The sequence below is a fragment of the Saccostrea echinata genome, unplaced genomic scaffold (assembly GCF_033153115.1).
Source record: "Saccostrea echinata isolate AGI-Se365-2 ecotype Australia unplaced genomic scaffold, CSIRO_AGI_Sech_v1 ptg000008l, whole genome shotgun sequence".
NCBI classification, from domain to species: domain Eukaryota; kingdom Metazoa; phylum Mollusca; class Bivalvia; order Ostreida; family Ostreidae; genus Saccostrea; species Saccostrea echinata.
In genome coordinates, this window is record NW_026889757.1 from 1 (window position 1) to 19,099 (window position 19,099).

Here is a 19,099-nt window from a genome sequence, read left to right on the forward strand (position 1 = left end):
ACATGAGGAAGAAATCGAGGCGACGATATATTTTATCTTATATAAATGACAATAATAATGCTTCGTTAAATCTTAGGAATTCAGATACAAGTGTATCCCCAATATGTGCATTCCTTTAAAAATGTTCAAACGCCTAAGATAACCACAGTCTACCTCCGGCGACAATGGTTCTTGAAAAGAAATTTTAATTCTCGTATCTAATTTTCATTGATCTTTTAAATTATTTTTATTCAATTTTTTATCTAGATTTTTATGATATTGACAACTTGCATCATGCAGTGTATTGAAAGAAACCGCATTCGATTTTCCAATTCAGATTTATAAAACTCGAGCAAGCATCGCGACAGAGTTTAATTCTCGTGGAACCTTGCTGATTACAGCGCATATGCTTCAGAGCTCCAGTATCTATTTTTATCTTTAACGACAGAAAAGATCATGGAGGCTACTTTGATGAGCGGACCAAGCTCATCAAAATGGAACATGCTTCAGTATGCCATGGTTTCCTGCTACTCCATAGGATTACACGCCAGCATCTCACTTCCATTTTATATTGTGAAATATTCAGGTATGTAGTAAAATAAATTTATTCGACGGCGAAAAAAAAAAATTCCACAAGTAATTCTGTGGCGATTAATAATGAATCTCTTGTTTCAGAGACCCGAGTCTTAGTCATAGCATCGCTGAATCATTTCTTGTCTCCAGATCGATACAGAATTAATTTGTCTTCTAAAATCGCTACTGTGTTACCCTTGCTACGAAAACATCTCTTTAAAAATATTGATTTGATTAAAGCAAACTTTCTATTATAATTGGGTAAATGCATTCGTGATCTTACATATTTATAAAATTGTCAATTTATAAAATCCTTTTATTTGTTGATTTATATCATTTTGATCACACAGTTCAATTGAGGGTGAAATATTAAAGTATTCCTCTTTTCCAAATATATTTATATATCTGTGATTCAAAGAGAAAAGTAAACTAGTATTAATTGTAACGGGGACCGTTACAGATGTTCCCCAAACGCTCCCCAACTCCCTTTTGGTGTCTTATTTCCTGTAAGCTTCATTAAATAAGGCAATTAAATATATTGGTCATTTAACGCATTTCACGCGCGCGCACGTGCATGCATGTGCAGGTTGACAACATCATTCCGTCTGTACTATAAATGCATCTTTATATTCTCAGTATCAAAACATTTCATCAAAAAATATATAAGTTCCGGCTATATCAAGTATATTGGTCATCTTAGCATTGCGCGCACGCGCACCTGTATGCATGTTCATAATGACCATGCCATTTTGTCTACACTTATGATATGTCTGTTTATTCTTAGTATCAAAGCTTTTCATAAAAAAATATAAAAGTTACGGCTATATTAAGTATATTGGTCATTAAACACATTGCACGCGCGCGCATGTGCATGCATGTGCATGATGGCCACATCATCTTGTCTACACTTTTAATATATCTGTATATTTTTAATATCAAAGCTTTTCATCAAAAAATATAAAAAGTACGGCTATATTAAGTAAATTGGTCATTTAACACATTGCACGCGCGCGCACGTGCATGCATATGCATGCATGTGCATGATGATCATGTCGCCTTGTCTACACTTTAAATACATACAAATATTTTGAGTATCAAAGCATTTCATCAAAAAGTTTCAAAGTTACAACTATATCAAGTAAATTGGTCATTTTACGCTTCGCGCGTGCGCGCACGTGCATGCATGTGCATGTTGACCATGTCATCTTGTTCATACTTTTAATATATCCTTATATTCTGAGTATCAAAGCATTTCATCAAAAAATATAAAAGTTACAGCTATTTCAAGTATATTGGTCATTTTACGCATTGCACGCGCACGCAGGTGCATGCGCGTGCGCGCAAAATGACCTTCGTTCCGCAAATCTACATAACATGCCTAGTAACCCTAAAAAGGTTTCACCTCAATCGGATGTGTAGTTTCGGAGATCACTCACGGACAAAAAAGTACCCAGGAAGAAAAATAATAATAATAAGAAGAAGAAGAAACAGAGTAAAAACAATATGTTCCCAAACTTCGTTTGGGGAACATAATTAGTTGGAATACTAGAAACAAATACATGTAAGTTTTTTTTGAAAAAAAATATTGAAGTGACTTCCACATTCATTCAAACTTGAAAAACTTTTAAAATTCCGGTTACAACTGGACGTTCCATCCAATTTTTAGCGGTAAATTACAGAACAATATTTAAAAATGTATATAATGTTAATAAAAAAGCGAAGATAACAAAAAATTGATAAAAATTGTAAATTAAAAAACTACTTACAATACAAATCTGTTAACAGGGCATAAAACACGGACCCCCGGAAATTCCAGAGCTGGATTTATTCCCATATCCTGAGAATTTCTTCAAAAAATGACCAAAAGTTTACGCTTTTGTTTTCAATATTTACTATAATGCACAACCTCTGATCAAAAGTGTGCAATTATATAATGTTAGAACTGTTTTTAACATGTTTAACGTGTTTTATTCTGGGGACCAAGGTGTTTGCTTAAATTTTAATTCTTTACTAAAGATACTCAAATACACCTTTTCTCTGCAAAATTCAAGAACATCGAAAACAAAACCCATTTTACGATACTTTGACTTACAGAGGAATCTTTGTTGTGGGAAATTAATCACTACGTCTCTACTTAATTTATAATAATGTTATAGCTAATGTGTTTGTCAATAAATCGGTATATCTACGGAGCCATTTTATGCATAAAGTGTACATTGCTTTTTGGTCAAGTCTTTGATGCAACAGCATTTGAATACTCTTTAAGATGTGCATTTTCATTGATAAAATAGTGTATATTCATAATATTTTTAATAATAATGAACCCGGAAACATACTGGACAATTTCTAAATTGAGACAGGCTACTGACAAATAAGTTGATGTAACAAATTTAGTAACAATCTCGTTGAAAGTCATCATTTTGCAGATTCTATGATCAATATAATGACCTTGTTTTCAATTACAACCTGTCATTAAGTCGAGTGTTGACTAACGTATTTCTAATACAAAATGTTAGGCCATTATTTTCATCTGAATTGTCTACGGATAAGCCCGTTTACCCGATTATGACTAAGGGCTCATGGCGTTGTGCCCACTCGACAGGGGATGCTTACATGGTACCTGATCCCACCTCTGATGTTTTCAGACGACCGTATTTGCTCTGCTCTCGATTAGTACTGTTTAATTGGACTTTTGAGCAAGATAACTGCCCGTATTTTGATTGAATCCTCAACATTACACAGTAAAAAGAATTCAACAAGTAATAATGATAAACGAAATAACGAGTTCTTAAATAAGCAATGTAGTCATGCAAAAATGTGTTTTCTCTTTCTAGTGACATTCCTGCTGGCTCATTACATTATGTTGTTGTCATTCTGTGTGCCAGTATGTTATGTTCAGATGAAGCTTGGTGCTATCTACCGACAGAACATCTTTGGAATCTTCAGCCTATTAGTGCCTATCCTTAAAGGTAAATTTACACTATTGCTTCCCAGCAGAAATCACAACACGAAACCCTACCTTAATACTGTAATTTAAGGTCATATTTGATCTTCAACGATGAATAGTATTTCTTCTTCGTCGTAGCAGCTTATTTGTAGGCAAAGAACTCTTTAAATGTTTCCGTGCTCCTTTATCAGCCGACCTGTTTTTATATTCTTATAAAGCAGAATATATTCAAGAACTTCTACAAGAGAAAAAGAAATTTTTGCTGTGGCTTTCAATTCAACTTTTCGATATATCGACGACGTTTTATTACTAAACATTAATAATTCTCATTCAAATGTCAACATGATATATTCCAGTGAACTCCAAAAAAGGACAGCACACCTCTGCTTCATATTTGTATATTTTACTGACTATAGTTAATGGCCAACTAACAACTGACCGAAATGAAAAACGGGTGACTTCATCTTTTCCATCGTCAACATAATTTCCCTATTCAAGCAGTAATATTCCACAGTCACCTGCATGCGGTGTTGATCTGATACTCTGGAGCAGATCTGAGTACGATCAATTTTTAAACAGAGGCAATCTACTGACAATTAAGTTGATGTTACAGGATTTTCCATTATCCCATTTAACTCAGCATTTCGGAAATTCTTTGGTCGTTATAAAAAATTGTTTGCAAATATAACCTATCATTGGGTCGTACTTTGACTTTATGTTTTCACCAATGGTTAGGTCGTTGTTTTTATACGATTTTGACGACGGATTAATCCTTTTGCTTGATCAATACAGAGGGCTCAGGCGAGTTTGGTCGATCAACAGGGGATGCATACTTCTCCTAGGCACTTTATCCCTCTCTGTTGTTTTCCAGGGTCCGTGTTTATGCCTTGTTCAAGATTCTAAGTATTTTTTACTGGATTTTTGAGATTGATCACTGTTTGTTTTCTTCACCTTTTACATAAGATCGTCTAATAGTACAATCATTTCTATCATGGAGTTTTTAATTAACTTTCTCACAAGATGATGAAAAAAAATCTATCTAGTGATAATTAAAAAAAAAAAAAGTTATGTATTGTATAAAGATTTTGAAGAATAAAGTTCATTTCATTTTATAATTTCTTTTTTGAAAGTACATGTAGTAACTTATCTCAATATTGATTTGGCAGACACTCAGCAGCTTTTGAAGTATGTCCGCAATTTTAAGTTCTACCGATGACCAATCTGATTTTACTTCAGCAAGTATTTCTATATGGCGATTGAATGAAAAGTTGAAGATAACGAACATTGATCGATCTCGAAAAAAAAAATATAAACAATACAAATCTGTGAACAGGGCATAAAACACACACCCCTGGAAATTCCAGAGGTGGGATCAGGTGCCTAGGAGGGGAAAGGGTTTCCTGTTGACCGGTCACACTCGCCGTTAGCCCTATGTATTGATCAGGTGATCAGAAACATTCCGTGGTCATATTCCGTGTAAAAACAAAGGCCTAACAATTGGCATGAAGCACGTCAGCCAAAATACGTCTGCTTACAAGGTCATTATAACGACCATAAAATTTTCGAAAGAAAATGCTGACCTTAAACGAAGTCGTTGAAATCCCTGTAACATCAACTTATCTGTTAGTAGCCTCCCTCGGTTTAAAAATTAATCGTTATCTGAGCATATTTACGAGTATCGAATACTATATGCAGGTAAATTCATAAAAAATATAAAAACAGGTCGGCTGATAAAGGAGCAGAGAAACATTTAAAGAGTTCTAGGCCTACAAATAAGCCACTAAGATGAAGAAGAAATAAACTTAAGGAAGTTGTCACTGAACCAACTATAAACAGAAGTTAAAATACAGCCTTATTCTTTATCGTGTTTATGTAAATGGTTCATCTTAAATTTTACTTAAATAGTGTTTTGCATCAAAAATTGCCACTACCAGATTGACTAACCATTATGTATATAAATGCTTTATAGATATTCATTATGTGATGCAGTCTGTGGATATCGAGCATATGTTTCTTTTCATGTAATTAGAGTATTATTCTACTTCTTGTATTTTATGTGTGATATGTTTTCTGATTACAATTGTTTCTTTACATTGACAAATCCCTCCTTTGCAATACTGTAACTTCACTTGAAAATTTACACTGTACCATCCAATTTGTATAATGGAACTCTAATTTGCATATTTACATTGTGAAATCCATTTTGTTATACTGGAACTGTATTTTAAAAGTTTGTACGAGTTTATGATTTGATTTGATCAGAATATTATCATATTTTGATCAATAAACATTTTTTCAACACACATGTGAGTTTGTCTAATTTTGTGTAGGTAGGGAAAGAGGAGGCATAAAATTATTTATATCTTTAAAAACCCAGAAATTAGATATAACCTTACATCTTTTTTTCAAAATTCAGATGTTATGAAATCAAATTTATGTGTTGTCTACAAAATACAAAAAATTATTAAATAACAATTATACTATCCTTAATCTTTTTGCTAGGATTGAACAATAAGCTGCAAAACCAGTTTTACCTTGGTTCTATGAATCAAATATTTGGCAAAAGAAAGACTCATGCAAACTTAATCATTTGTATGCAGTTTGATGCTCACTTGCATTTTAAAATGTGCTATTGATTTTTATGCGCAAATGTTGAGATTCCTTATCCTGCTTTCACATTAGTAAATCAAAAACCCGCTAAAATCAATAGGAATAATTAAATAATGGCTTGCCTATAGTCATTTAACCGCACTACTGAGATCGACAGATCCGTACATAATAATCACAATGGCGTTTCAGCTTTGATAAGATAATGTTCAATCATTTATGAAAATTTTTCCTTGGTATCATAATCATTAAAATTCTATTTTTGTACTACAGCTTCGCCTAACATTCGTTCTTACGAAAAGAAATTGCAGCACATACAGTTTTTAGGGAATTTTGTGCTGACATGATTTGTACTTGAAAAACTATTAACTAAGCCTATTTTCTTATCTGTACTGTTGATTATATGCAGGTTGCTTTGTACTTGGTCGGTTTTGTGCAGGTTGCAAAATACCCGTTTTGTTGGTTATTAATTTGATAGTCATAAAAGTATAATTATCGTTAAAAATTTCTTTTAGGAAAACTATTTCTACCTATTTATAATATGACCGTCTTATAGGCTATGTATTGTACATGCAAATTTTGGAAGAATTTAGAGGTTTTTGTTTTTAAATTTAATTTTTCTTTTTCTTTTTTTGTCTTAATTCATTTTTTTGTCTTAATTCATGTTCTTTTCTCTTGCTCTGTAGACATGTTGTATTTATTTTGTTTATTTACATGCTGTATTAGAAGCTTGTCTGTTGATCCCACCTCTGATGTTTCCGTGGGTTCGAGTGTTTGTCCTGTTCAAGTTTTGTAGTAATTACCGGATTTATGAGATCGATCACGGTTCGTTATCTTCACCTTTCTTCATCTACAGGTTGTGCCATTGCGATACTGATTTTTTCCTACATCAGGTGCCTGACTGGAAGCTTAGAACTCAGTTATTGTCTATACTACGCCTTCGCATCATTTGTATTTCCCTATGATGATTCCACGCATCCAAATCACTGGGAGAGGTGAGTTTTGTGAAGTCACAAAATTGACGTGTAAATTTTCCAAAAGATAATTTATTGGAAATGATACCCTCTAGAGTCAAAAAGCAGAGTGAAGGTTTAAAAATTGCTCCTTACAACGGCTTAATATACATGTATTTTCTTCTTGCATAAATTGACACCAAGTTCCAGGAAACCTGGGCGATAGGATATTACCTAGATATTTTACACAATGTTTTGAACAACTTTACTTCCTCTTTTCTCTAACATATGGATTTTTTTTGTGTCAGGTCTGGACACCAGATGCCCATAGTATTTTTCAAGTAAGATTTGAATGTTGAAATTAATAAAATAATATCATTCTCTGTAACTGTCAATGATTGATTGATTTATTACTGTTTGACGCCGAGTCGGCAATATTTCAGCCATTTTTCGACGGCTATAACTGTTAATAATACATGTAACTGTTAATAATTCATACCCTCCTGCTCTAAACTGGTTCCATTTTCTCAGGCAGAAATTTCTGCAGATATCTGATGGTCTCTCAGAGGGAGGACATTTGGTGTGGTATATAGCACTGGCTCTACTGATCACGTGGTTTATAGTATACCTGTTAACCATAAAGGAACCATCTTTCATTGCAAAGGTGAAATTACCTTATTTCATCATAATGAACCTTTTGTACAATATTTATCTTGAAGTGACAAGGATATAGCGTAAAAGAAAATTAAAAATTAATAACAATCGAAAAATGTAAATTGTAATAGAGAAATAACAAGAAAATAGTGAATTCATTAATGTAGTAATTGCAAAGATGTTACTTTTGGGGACTTTTTTAAGATTAAAGGACTTCTCAAAATTCCAAAGTATACGTTTATGTTTATTTTCGTTTTACATTTCTACTTTAGCTAGCCTGTGTCGTAGTGCCTACAGCACTTTCTCTCTTACTGGTGACCCTCATCTATGGCTGGGTGGTTCCTCTCCCTGGTGCCCCCTCAGAGAAATTCAGTAGACTGGAAATCATTAATGGAACCTTGACATACCACGAAAGAGACCTCAACGAAGAGGAAATAGAAAAGGAACTTCCTGTCTGGAACATTTCTCTCAGCAAACTCTACTCACCTCAGGCAAGGAATCGGATAAGTTGAGACCACGACAATCGGAAAAAATATATATTTCACTTTCTTTGACACTCTAGTCATATTTCACATATGAAATGGAACTTTTATATGCGTGCAAGAAATATCCACGAGATCATCGATTGAATCCAGCTCGCGGATATTTTTGTTCTCGAAAAAAGTTAAAGAGTTAAAAATGTTTATGAAACAGGAAGTCTTAATCTCTAATATTATTTTTCAAATTTCGATTCACTAATAAATAATGCTTTACAGTATTGGTAAGATAACAAATGTAACTTTACAGTTAGTTAGCTTACATGACTTTATTTTTCTCAGCCATGGATGAATTCGCTGCTTCTTCATATCTATTCACTGGGACTTTGGTCTGGAGTCATACCAACCTTAGGGGCTCATCTCTACAACAAACAAGACACAATTGTTCGGTAGTTAATCATTTTATAGATTAAAAAAAGATTTTAAAAACGACATGAAATGATACCCAACTTTTAATTTTTTCCCAGTGCCAACGTGGTTTTATTGGTTGTGTATGGTCTGTTTCCTGTGGTATTTGGTATAGCATCTATTCCTTACATTTCAACCAATTCAGGTTATGGCATGTTTGAGTATGGAGAGAGACTAAAGCCAGGTATAAATCCTACTCACTTTATCACATTATCCCATGATACATAGAGATTTTATAACATCTTACGTGTCTCATTTTGTAATTGTCGAGGTGGTTAATTTTCGTATCTAGAAGAGCAGGATGTCAAAGATTCTGTACAAGGCAGAATATGTTTATAAAACCACTCAATTAGTAATGCTTTAATTTTTAAATTTAGCGCATTGCACGCTGCTGTAAATAACTGTCATTTGCATGATAGGTTTTTTGGCCATCCAGAGAACTTCTTAACATTTCAGGAAAAACTCGTGATTACTATATGTGCTGCTAACTTTATCATGAAATTAATGGCCCCAAAAGGGAGATTGGAGAATAAAAGAAATTGACAATTAAAACAAAGTTAAAGTTTGTGATTTAAAAAAATGTTCCACTTTAATCCCTGACTGCTAGGTTGGAGTGCTGACATGTAGTTATAGATTGTCTTTAATGCTTTAGTTTTAATAAACAAACGAACTAAAATAATCCGGTATTTTGTCTTCTGGTTTCTTATAGGTCTTGATCTCCTCCTTCTTGGAATGTTTGGTAAAATTCGCCACGTACCTGGAATTGCTCTGTGTTTGTATCTTGGAATCTATCTGTTTGGAATACTTCATATGGTATGAAAGTACTACATGTTATATCATGACTAATATATTATATTCTGTTTTCTAATTTTTGTGGTACATGTACAGTGTGTATATTCAAATCGTAAAAATAATAAAATTGCAAAATATACAAAGGTCATGTTTCAGTGACTTCTTACTGGAATCGCAAATTATGTTAGATGGTTTGCAAGAATTTCAAAACTGCGAAAGTACGATATACATGAGTGATTTGGGAGTTTTAATAATGTATGAAATATGGAGATTATATTGAATTTCTTCTCTCCTCTGTTTGTGCGTAAAACCAATTTAACTATTAATAACTGATACTTTTGTTCCCTAATTTAGACGTTACATCTGCTGGTTGTGTGGGATGCTCTTTTGACGTCATTTCCTGCGTTTCTCCTGCAATTCTTCAGGAAGAGGTCCATTTTAGTGGCAATATTATGTTTTCTCTCCTTTGTGTTCTGTATTCCGTACTGTTTTCAGGTATTGGGTTATTTGGCTGACTGAATATAAACAATGTAATACTAGTATTTTGAAATATTCAATTACCTTCAAGAAATTATTGTCATATTATACTGTTTAAGTTAATTGAAGGTTTTTGGTCACAAAGCTATAGTGTTAATTTTGATATCTGCAGAAAAGGCTCGGTATAAAAAAAATGGCATATATATAATTCTATAGTATTTGAAACACTTTTAAGCTTGACTGAGAAATACACAAGTAAAATTCAAAATACAGAACAATTGAATATCAGTTTCTTTGGGAGATTTGTATGAATATTGTTTTATCAGGGCGGTGTGTACCTCTACATGTTGGTCAGTAGTTATCTGGATCGTCTTATCTTCACCGTGATCATTGTCAGTATCGTCCCTACAGTCATCGGATACAGTGAGTAACGTACATTCTTTTAGACACAACTAATATATCAGTAAAAATCACTCAACAAATTCCATTCAAGTCTAGTTTACTAGTACTGACCAAATCAACTTCTATCACCCTGCATAGTTAAGCAGAATCTGGTGTATTTACTGTTGGAGCGAGCGCTGATGAGTCTTTGGCATGGATTGTCCTCCCTGGTAATAGCGGTAGGTATATAGTCAGGTTATGCAGTTACTTGTTATATAGAATTATAGCAAAATTCTTGCAATTATGTCATTTTAAATGCAGTACTTATGACAGTGGCAGCTGAAATTAATAATTAAGATTTTTGCGACTTAATTGTCCTTTTAAAGTCTTAATCTCATAATTCTTTCCACTTGTTTGGTTTTGTTTACTATAATTCGCTGCTTTCGTTATTATAGACAATATACATTTGAGTTTTGCGTTTCCCGATCAGTAATCAAGTACTTCTTTGGCTGAGGCCATCTTTAGAAAAAAATGTATATTTGTCCTCTTCCGACCGACTAACTTAAAATGGCCAAAATTAGAGCTTCATGCAAACTACCAGGAAACAATCATAATTTTATTTTATTCATTCCGGAATTTTCTCATCCCGTCAACAACTATTTTCATTTCAACAAATTTCGAAAATTAAGGATAAATAACACAAACAATTTTTTTTCCAGAAATCAGCAATATTTCTCATAGATTTATATTCAAATAGGTAACCTTAATAATGTTTGCCAGGTCAAGTGGGAGAATTTTGTCAGATTTTATCATAAGGTTAAAATATGTGCAAAATATTGTATAGAATTATATAGAAAGCAACACAAAGTCACATATCTAAGCATCATAGAAAACTTACGATTTCTTTATATTTTTTATGTCATTTCTAATCAAAATCAGTCAAAAAATATATATCATTCCAGGCATCAAATTTTTGTTTGTGTTAAGTATTCTTAAGCAGTGATGTTGAAAACTTCAGAAAAAAAAATCTTTCGCCTACCTACCAAATTTTTTTTTTGTCGCATGAGGACAAGCAAACATATTTTTAACGATGGTCTGATTTTTTTTTTTTTAGTTCATTCCCTTTAGCACTAATCAAAAGATATTGAAAAGCAACTTAATCCTCATTTGAGAAAAATTCGGATGCTTCGTGACTGACACCTAATCGTCAATACTCGACTTTGCCAACCGTTATCCTAGTTAGTAACATTATAGTATGAAAAGTATATTTGTTTTAAAAATATATTTTAAAGTGACGAAAAATGATTACATATTCATAATTCTGCGTTTCGTGAATATCTTTTACCTTCAAGTTTATATCTATTTCATTTCATTTACCTTAACCCTTTTCAAATGCACAAGGAAATATTTTCTGTAGCATTTGCCAACAAACTATTTCACCGTTCACATGCTTATACCGTACTTTATGTTTATGTCCATGATATAGCCTATATATTCTTTGTGAATACTAATATTTATGTTGATTTACTAATTTAGTACATATTTGTTATCTATATGCTGATATACTATTTGTGAATGTGCATGTTTCAATGCCTTGATATGCAAATAAATATACTATTTTAGTGTATACGTAAACACTTTTGCAGCATTTAGCGATGTACTATTTTGATATTTTCTTAAACCTTTCTTTCACTTCTTACCGATGTACTATTTCTATGTTTTTGTAAACATACATTGTACTCTTCTTGTGTTTTGTCTAAGCTTTTTGCAACATGCTTTTAAAATAAATAAATTATGTGTTTGCTATTTTGAAGACCACATTTTGTAGCCGTTAGTGGTATACTATTTTTGTTTTTCATTAGCATCATTTATACACGGATATTTATTATATTTTCGTGAACAGTATACCGACATACATGTAATACTTTGATGTGTTCACGAATATCTGATTATTCTGTTTTATTGTGTGTTCGTATGAACAGATTCTAGTCGCTCTATTATTTCTGCAGTTTCCTTTTTCTTTTTTGTGTTATAATGTTTATATAATTAATAATAATAATAAATGTTTATAAAAATATAATTTTGATATATTACCACATATATATGCTACATGTACAGTACTTTACATCGAACAGTAAATTTACCATTATACAAATTAAGTTGATGCTTAGATCTTTGATTTGATATTTGTAGGCTATGTTAATTTACTATTTTGCTGTTTACGTGTACCCCTACCCAGCCACCACTAGTGACCCACGCGCGAACAATAAGGCAGACGAAGGTGGACAGTGTTTGGGATGGTTCATAGCTATTGGACCAATCGTTTTAGGTTTCATTGTTGGTGCTTTTCATGCTGTCTACACCGAAAAAGGCTCATTCAAAGAAGTACTTACATTTTTTTGTGTGGAAAGTTTGATCATATATATGTATATATATATATATATATATATATATATATATATATATATATATATATATATATATATATATATATATATATATATATATAAAATGTCCAATTAGTTTTCAAGTGTAATGGTCCGTAACTTTGAGTTTATTTCGATTGAGTAAATACTTGTCACAATTTTTTTCCTTCTGTTCTGACAAATTAAACTAATGAAAATACCGTTTATCATATTAAAATGGTTTAATTGTATTATCATCCAAGGATCAAGCCTCATCATTTGCGTTTGCATAAGGAAACATCGAAGTACTGAAAGCGCTAACAGTCGAACTCCTGAAAATAATTTAAAACCTACGATCTCATTGGATAAAAAAGAAAAATAAATTAATTAAAATTAAAATTTGGCAACCTCTATAGAGCTTTAGTTTTGTATTTGGAATCAAAACAATATGTCGGTCTTGAAGGACGACTCTGTATACGCAAATACATTTAGTTAGAAATACCCTCCCCCGGAAAAAACAACCAAAAAAAAAAAAAAAAAAAAAAAAAAAAAAATTCAAGTGACATTCGAGTGGTCCGTCAAGAACGTATAGGTCGAGAAGGCGTTCTAAGGTATGCCTGAAATAACATGCTCATGTAACATGTGAACTCCGACTCACGCGTGGAAATAAGTGATATTTTTTCCGAGTAATTTCTAGATAAAACATATTACATTTATTTTAAAAACTATGCAAAATTACGGACAATATCACTTTTTCAAAAACATAGATATATAGTTATAACTTTGTTGCGAATAAAAGTAAATCATTTTATTTCAATATGTAAAGTGAATTGGCGGTTAATTTCTTTATTTCTGTTTAAACGGGATCAATTATTATAATTATACAAGTATGTTAGTTCATTACGATACTTATGAATGAATGTTCCATAGTTTTTTTCTTTAGTATACATATAGCTGAAACAAAGTGATATTTCAACATGTGCTTTATTTTCAGAGGTGCATACGAGCATTGAAATCGGAGAGTTTACAGACAGCAGACAGCAGTTGCGATTACGACATGTATGGGAAAACACCGCACACGTCAACTACAAAATCTAACAGTGACGTCACTCTGTCTAAAATAGACACGGAAGTTGTGGTAAATACCCCTGGTCTGACTTCTGAGTTGGCCAAAGTATGATTTTTTCGGCTTTGATATCAATGTTACATAATCAGAGAATATATACTTGTTATCAGCTTTTATTTTTTCCCTGTACAAATCGTTTATCTCATCAAGCTTTATCATCAAAATAATGAAACATTGGCTTAATTTACGCCATATATGTCAATTATGCGATCGAACTTTCAGATTTGTCTTTTTAATTTTGTGAATTTATTTCAATTTTCAAAACACTAACTGTTTTTCTTTGCTAAAACTACACCCCTTTCATCATAAAACGAAATTTGTTGTTCTTTCTTCAGGAACTTTTTTCTCAGATGAAAAAAAATATGATACATAGAATTTATTAAATTTAAATTATACATTAATACTCACAGTGAAATTATAAATTATGGATATCTTAATTCAAAAGTAATGACAGTTGCCTTTAAAGCGGATCTAGAGTATAGATTTATAAATACGGGTTGCAATTTACGGGTACTTGTACCATATGGTCGAACAATGGCTAATAAAGATGACGTCCTGAAAACAAAGATTTCTTCCAGAACAGAGGAACAATCTTTCAATTAAATTGTTCAAGGTCTAGAGCTGATCATGAGATGTATCCGAGGATTCAAGTGTCCATGAATTTTATGTGAAATCTGCTGTCTTTTTTTTCAATTTAGCTGACAGTTGCGTTGTCTTAAATGCTTATGAATAAAAATAATGGTTTTCATTTTGTTTGTTCTGAATATTTTTTTTACACCTTATACTCTTCAATATGATCGAGTCTGGGCTTAATTTTAGAGGCTCACTAAAACTGGAATTCTTACAAAGTTAATGACCCATTTCTTAAGACAACAGTTTTTTCCCCAAAAATTTGTTAAGTGGTTTTTTCGTTTCGTTAAAATTCTGTTGCTGATGCTGAAAACAAAGTGAATTTGTTTATTCTCTTTTCATGACAACTGGAGTATGGAATAAATTCTGACATCAGGGAGATCTTTTACGAATCGTGTTCAGTTTAAATCAATAACGAGGTAAACAATCGTGCAATATTTTTTCTTTTATAAAATTATGTGTGGAAAATTCATGCCATGGTAAAAAGAAAAGTGGTTATCAGCGTTTATTTTAGATTGAATCCAAAACAATCAGATGATCTTTGTTCGAAAGCCATGCACTTAAACTTTAACCATTGAGCCACGCAATTAATAAAATATTCAAACACGTAATAGCAGGACGGGGGTCTGCTCCTCCATTCACAGTAGTACTGTACTATTAAAAAAAAACTTTCTTGTCGCAGAAAAAGTTGGACCCCCCTCCCCCCTCAATTTTACTTGGATGCCTGGATTGATATTTTTGGATCTATTTTGTTTGTAAATGATGCAAATAACAAATTTCTGAAATATTTAGAAATTGTACACTTTCTATAATGTTCAAAATTCTATCTTTCTACAACCATCCTTATAAATCTAAAAAAAAAATTATTCCTTTAACTGATGCTTCAACTTACAAGGTCTGATGATCTTCGGCTTCACAATTTCTAAGATAGCATCAAAAATAATTTTAACATTAAAACTGTAATTTTTTTTTTCAAAAAGCAAGTCATCAGCTGACAAGAGACAAGGTTTGATTATCCTAGGCATCTTAATTTCAAAGATACAAAGACTCGACCATGAATAATAATAAATGCAAAAGAGGTCACGGTGAACTACATGTACTTTGGGGTCAAAATATCATGAGGTCCTAAGATGCATTACCTTACAAGGTCTGATGATCGTAGGCCTTTTAGTATCAAATATAGAAATTAAATAATTGACAATTTTTGAATAATGATAAAATACGAAATTAGGTCACTTGACTTATTTTTTGGTCAGCATATCCTGAAATCCTAAGTTGCTTCAACTGACAAGGTTTTCTACGCCTCAAAGTATCAAAGATATAGAGATCTGACAATGAATAATTACAAAAGGCAAAAAGTAGGTCACGGTCAGTATTTCCTGAGGTCTTTTAAGATGCTTCAACTGACAAGGTTTGATGATCTTAGGTCTCTTAGCGTCAAAGAATAAACATTTGACGATGAAGAATGATAATCCAAACAGTAGGTCAAAGTGACTTACTTTTAGGTAACATATCTTAAGGTCCTAAGATGCAACTGACAAGGTTTGATTATCCCAGGTCTCTTGGTATAAAAAAGAGGTAATGAATCATGATAACATACAAAAAATAGGTCACGGTGACTTACTTTTGAATAGACACGAGACCCTAAGATGTATCAACTATTAATATTTGTAAACTCTGAAAGTCATAGTGTACTAATCATATAGGTTTAAAGGTTTTTAATTGATTTGCTGTAAAATACAGAAAGTAGGTCACGGTGACCTATTTTAGTTGACACACCCTGAGGTCACAAAATGCATCAACTTTAAAGTTTGACAACTTTTAATATCAAGGTTTGATGATTCTATGTTCAGAAATATTTAGCTCAAATGCTTTGAAAATGAAAAGCTGTATTTCAGAAGGTAGGTCATTGTGATCTACTTCTTTGTCAGGCCCTGAAACTCCAAGATGTATCAACTATTCAGGCTTCACCTTGCCCAAGATAAGCATCTTAAACAATTTGAAAATGAAGAGCTCCAAAATTCAAAAGGTTACAGTGACATACTTTTGGGTCAACTTATTCCAAAGTCTTAAGATAAAACAACTGACAAGATTTAACGATCCTAGTTCTTACAGTGGGCAAAAGATCAAAGTTTTAACAAATGTCATTTTAGGTCAATTCAGAAGTGACCTTGAGATAATGCCCTTTGCCCAAGGGTTATGCCTCAAGCTAAGCAATATTTAATCTACAACGTATCCTTATATATAAGTTTGTGATAAACTGCCTAGTGATTCTTGAGATTTGTTAGCAACCACTACTCGTGTTATTATATCCCCTTGTTTAACAGCCGCATCCCTATTTTCAGTATGAACGAAAGTCCTTGAGATTTGGCTCATATTCCAAAAGGTTTATGCACACCACACAAATGGTCTAGCATTAGCTCTCTGAGCCTTCGCCTCAGAAAAGCTAATAAAGGAGATGGGTGAAGAAGGCGTGCAGAATGCCTATAGCTTCAGATATATAAAAATCATATTCAATTTATGAATTTATTATTTTAGAGTAAAGTTCTCATTATTTAAATATATGAAATTATGATAAACAACACTTTTCTGAGAAAAATTTCCTAGGCAAAATTTGTTCTGTTATATAAAAAAATGATTTGGTATTAGTAGGGTTCGAACCCCTAGCAATTAAGATCTTGAGTATCATTTTTTCTTTGAGACTAACCCACTAACCACTACGCTACAAAACTCCTGATGAGTAATGGCATTTAAATCATATGATTTGACCCTTAACTAAATGGATTTCAAGTATTTCTCGGAAAGATGCGAATGTTGTGTCATAAAAGTATGTTTTTAAGGTATAGTGGGTTACTAGTATTGCTCCATGTTTTTGTTAACCAAAAATTAAAACATTGCTGTGACGTCATGCCTTTGTTCTTCCAGTCTAAAAATTTACCTGTAGGCATTCGATAATAATAATTTTAAAACAGTCCAATAATATAATATCGGACGGCAGTGATAACAAAATCATACAGTAGTTAAAAAACAACAACTAGAGTGAAATCAAGGTTTAATATGTCCAGAATATATATATATATATATATATATATATATATATATATATATATATATATATATATATATATATATATATATATATATATATATATAACCAAAAAAAAAATTAGGGAGAAAAAATTCAGGGAAAGTGAACGCGATGAAATTAAGTTGTTAAAAATAGCAAATCCAAGAAGTAACTGGAGTTTTAACCTTCATCAAAAGTAACACTTTCCATTCGGTTTTTTGCAAAGCGTTTTCTATACAGCACTGTGAATAAGCCAGTTTAAATCCATTTCTGATAAAGAACCAGTCTGCGAATCTCTTCATTTAACGAGGTTTGTTCGCCTATGACCGCACTTTTAAAACACAAGATTTTCATTATATCATCCAATCAAAATTTTAGATAAAAATCCGCGTTTTTACTTTAAATGCATTTTGAAGATATCATCCAACACTGTATTTGTATCAATGTCAAACGCACTTAATAAAAAATATTCCGAATCATAAAAAAAAAATCCTTCATCACCTGACCGTCCATAGTTCCTGCTAAGCCAAACGACTGCCATTGAATGAATGAACGAAACAAAAGAGTTCACTCACTGGTTTTACTGTCTAAAGAAAAAAAACTTTCTCTTTTCTTTTGTCTACTTATTAGATGGTTTCAGGAAGAAAACTATTGATGCCTGAACTCCTATTGTGTAATTATCGGACTCCTCCAGGTAACTTTTGGACATTTAAATAGCAATGTTTTAAGTAAGATATATGCCTCATACATTTCTATATGTAAAATTATCAGACTGTTTTCGGCCCTAACGGGCCTCAAACAGTCTGATAAGTTTTCATATAGAACAGTATTCGGCATATATCCATTACATAAATATTTTTATGCAAAGAAGATAGGTGAACATAACGAGCCAAAAGCCTATAGTGTGACAAACATGAAGGTGAAAAATTAAATCTCAATTATATCAAAATTTTCCTTTATATTTCGTCTACAATTAAAATACACTTTATGTAAAATCTCTCCAATTTGCAAAAATCTCACAAAGATTGAAATTATTTGCTTATGAAATATTGTACACACACTTAAGTGGGCAAAAAGAGTCATTTTCTCATACTGTAAAACTATTTTCGATATGAGTGGGTCTTCGCTCCATTTTTTTGGAAGTTAATCCTCGAAGTTTTTGGGTTCCAAAAACTACTATACCTTAAAAATATACTTTTATGACATATCATTCTCATCTTTTCGAGAAATACTTGAAGTCTATTAAGTCAAGGGCCATATCACAAACATGATTTAAATGCCACTGTTTATCAGGACTTGTGTAGTCTAGCGGTTAGCGTGCTAGTCTCGAAAGAAAATGATACTCAGGATTGTTACTGCTAGGGTTTGAACCCCACGGATACCACATTATTTTTTTAATTAAAGAATAAATTTTTCCGAGAAAATTTTCCTCAGAAGTTTTACCATAATTTCATAAATTTCAATAATGAAAACTTTACTCTAAATACTGAATTCATAAATTGAACATGATTTTTATATACTAGTATCTGAAGCTATAGGCTTTCTACACGCTATGTTCGCCCAT

At 32.2% G+C, this 19,099-nt stretch overlaps 1 protein-coding gene across 1 annotated transcript; it reads left to right on the plus strand.

Moving 5' to 3' along the window:
- The first annotated feature begins 376 nt into the window (after positions 1 to 376).
- LOC133181180 (sodium- and chloride-dependent GABA transporter 1-like) lies at positions 377 to 14,137 on the plus strand. Its single transcript, XM_061315718.1, has 14 exons — positions 377 to 565; positions 3,387 to 3,521; positions 6,963 to 7,101; positions 7,368 to 7,400; positions 7,591 to 7,723; positions 7,986 to 8,204; positions 8,532 to 8,638; positions 8,717 to 8,841; positions 9,367 to 9,470; positions 9,804 to 9,944; positions 10,253 to 10,349; positions 10,467 to 10,546; positions 12,501 to 12,692; positions 13,707 to 14,137. The coding sequence occupies exons 1-14, from the start codon at positions 436 to 438 to the stop codon at positions 13,890 to 13,892; spliced, it is 1,821 nt and encodes a 606-aa protein (XP_061171702.1). The 5' UTR covers positions 377 to 435; the 3' UTR covers positions 13,893 to 14,137.
- Positions 14,138 to 19,099: the final 4,962 nt, after the last annotated feature.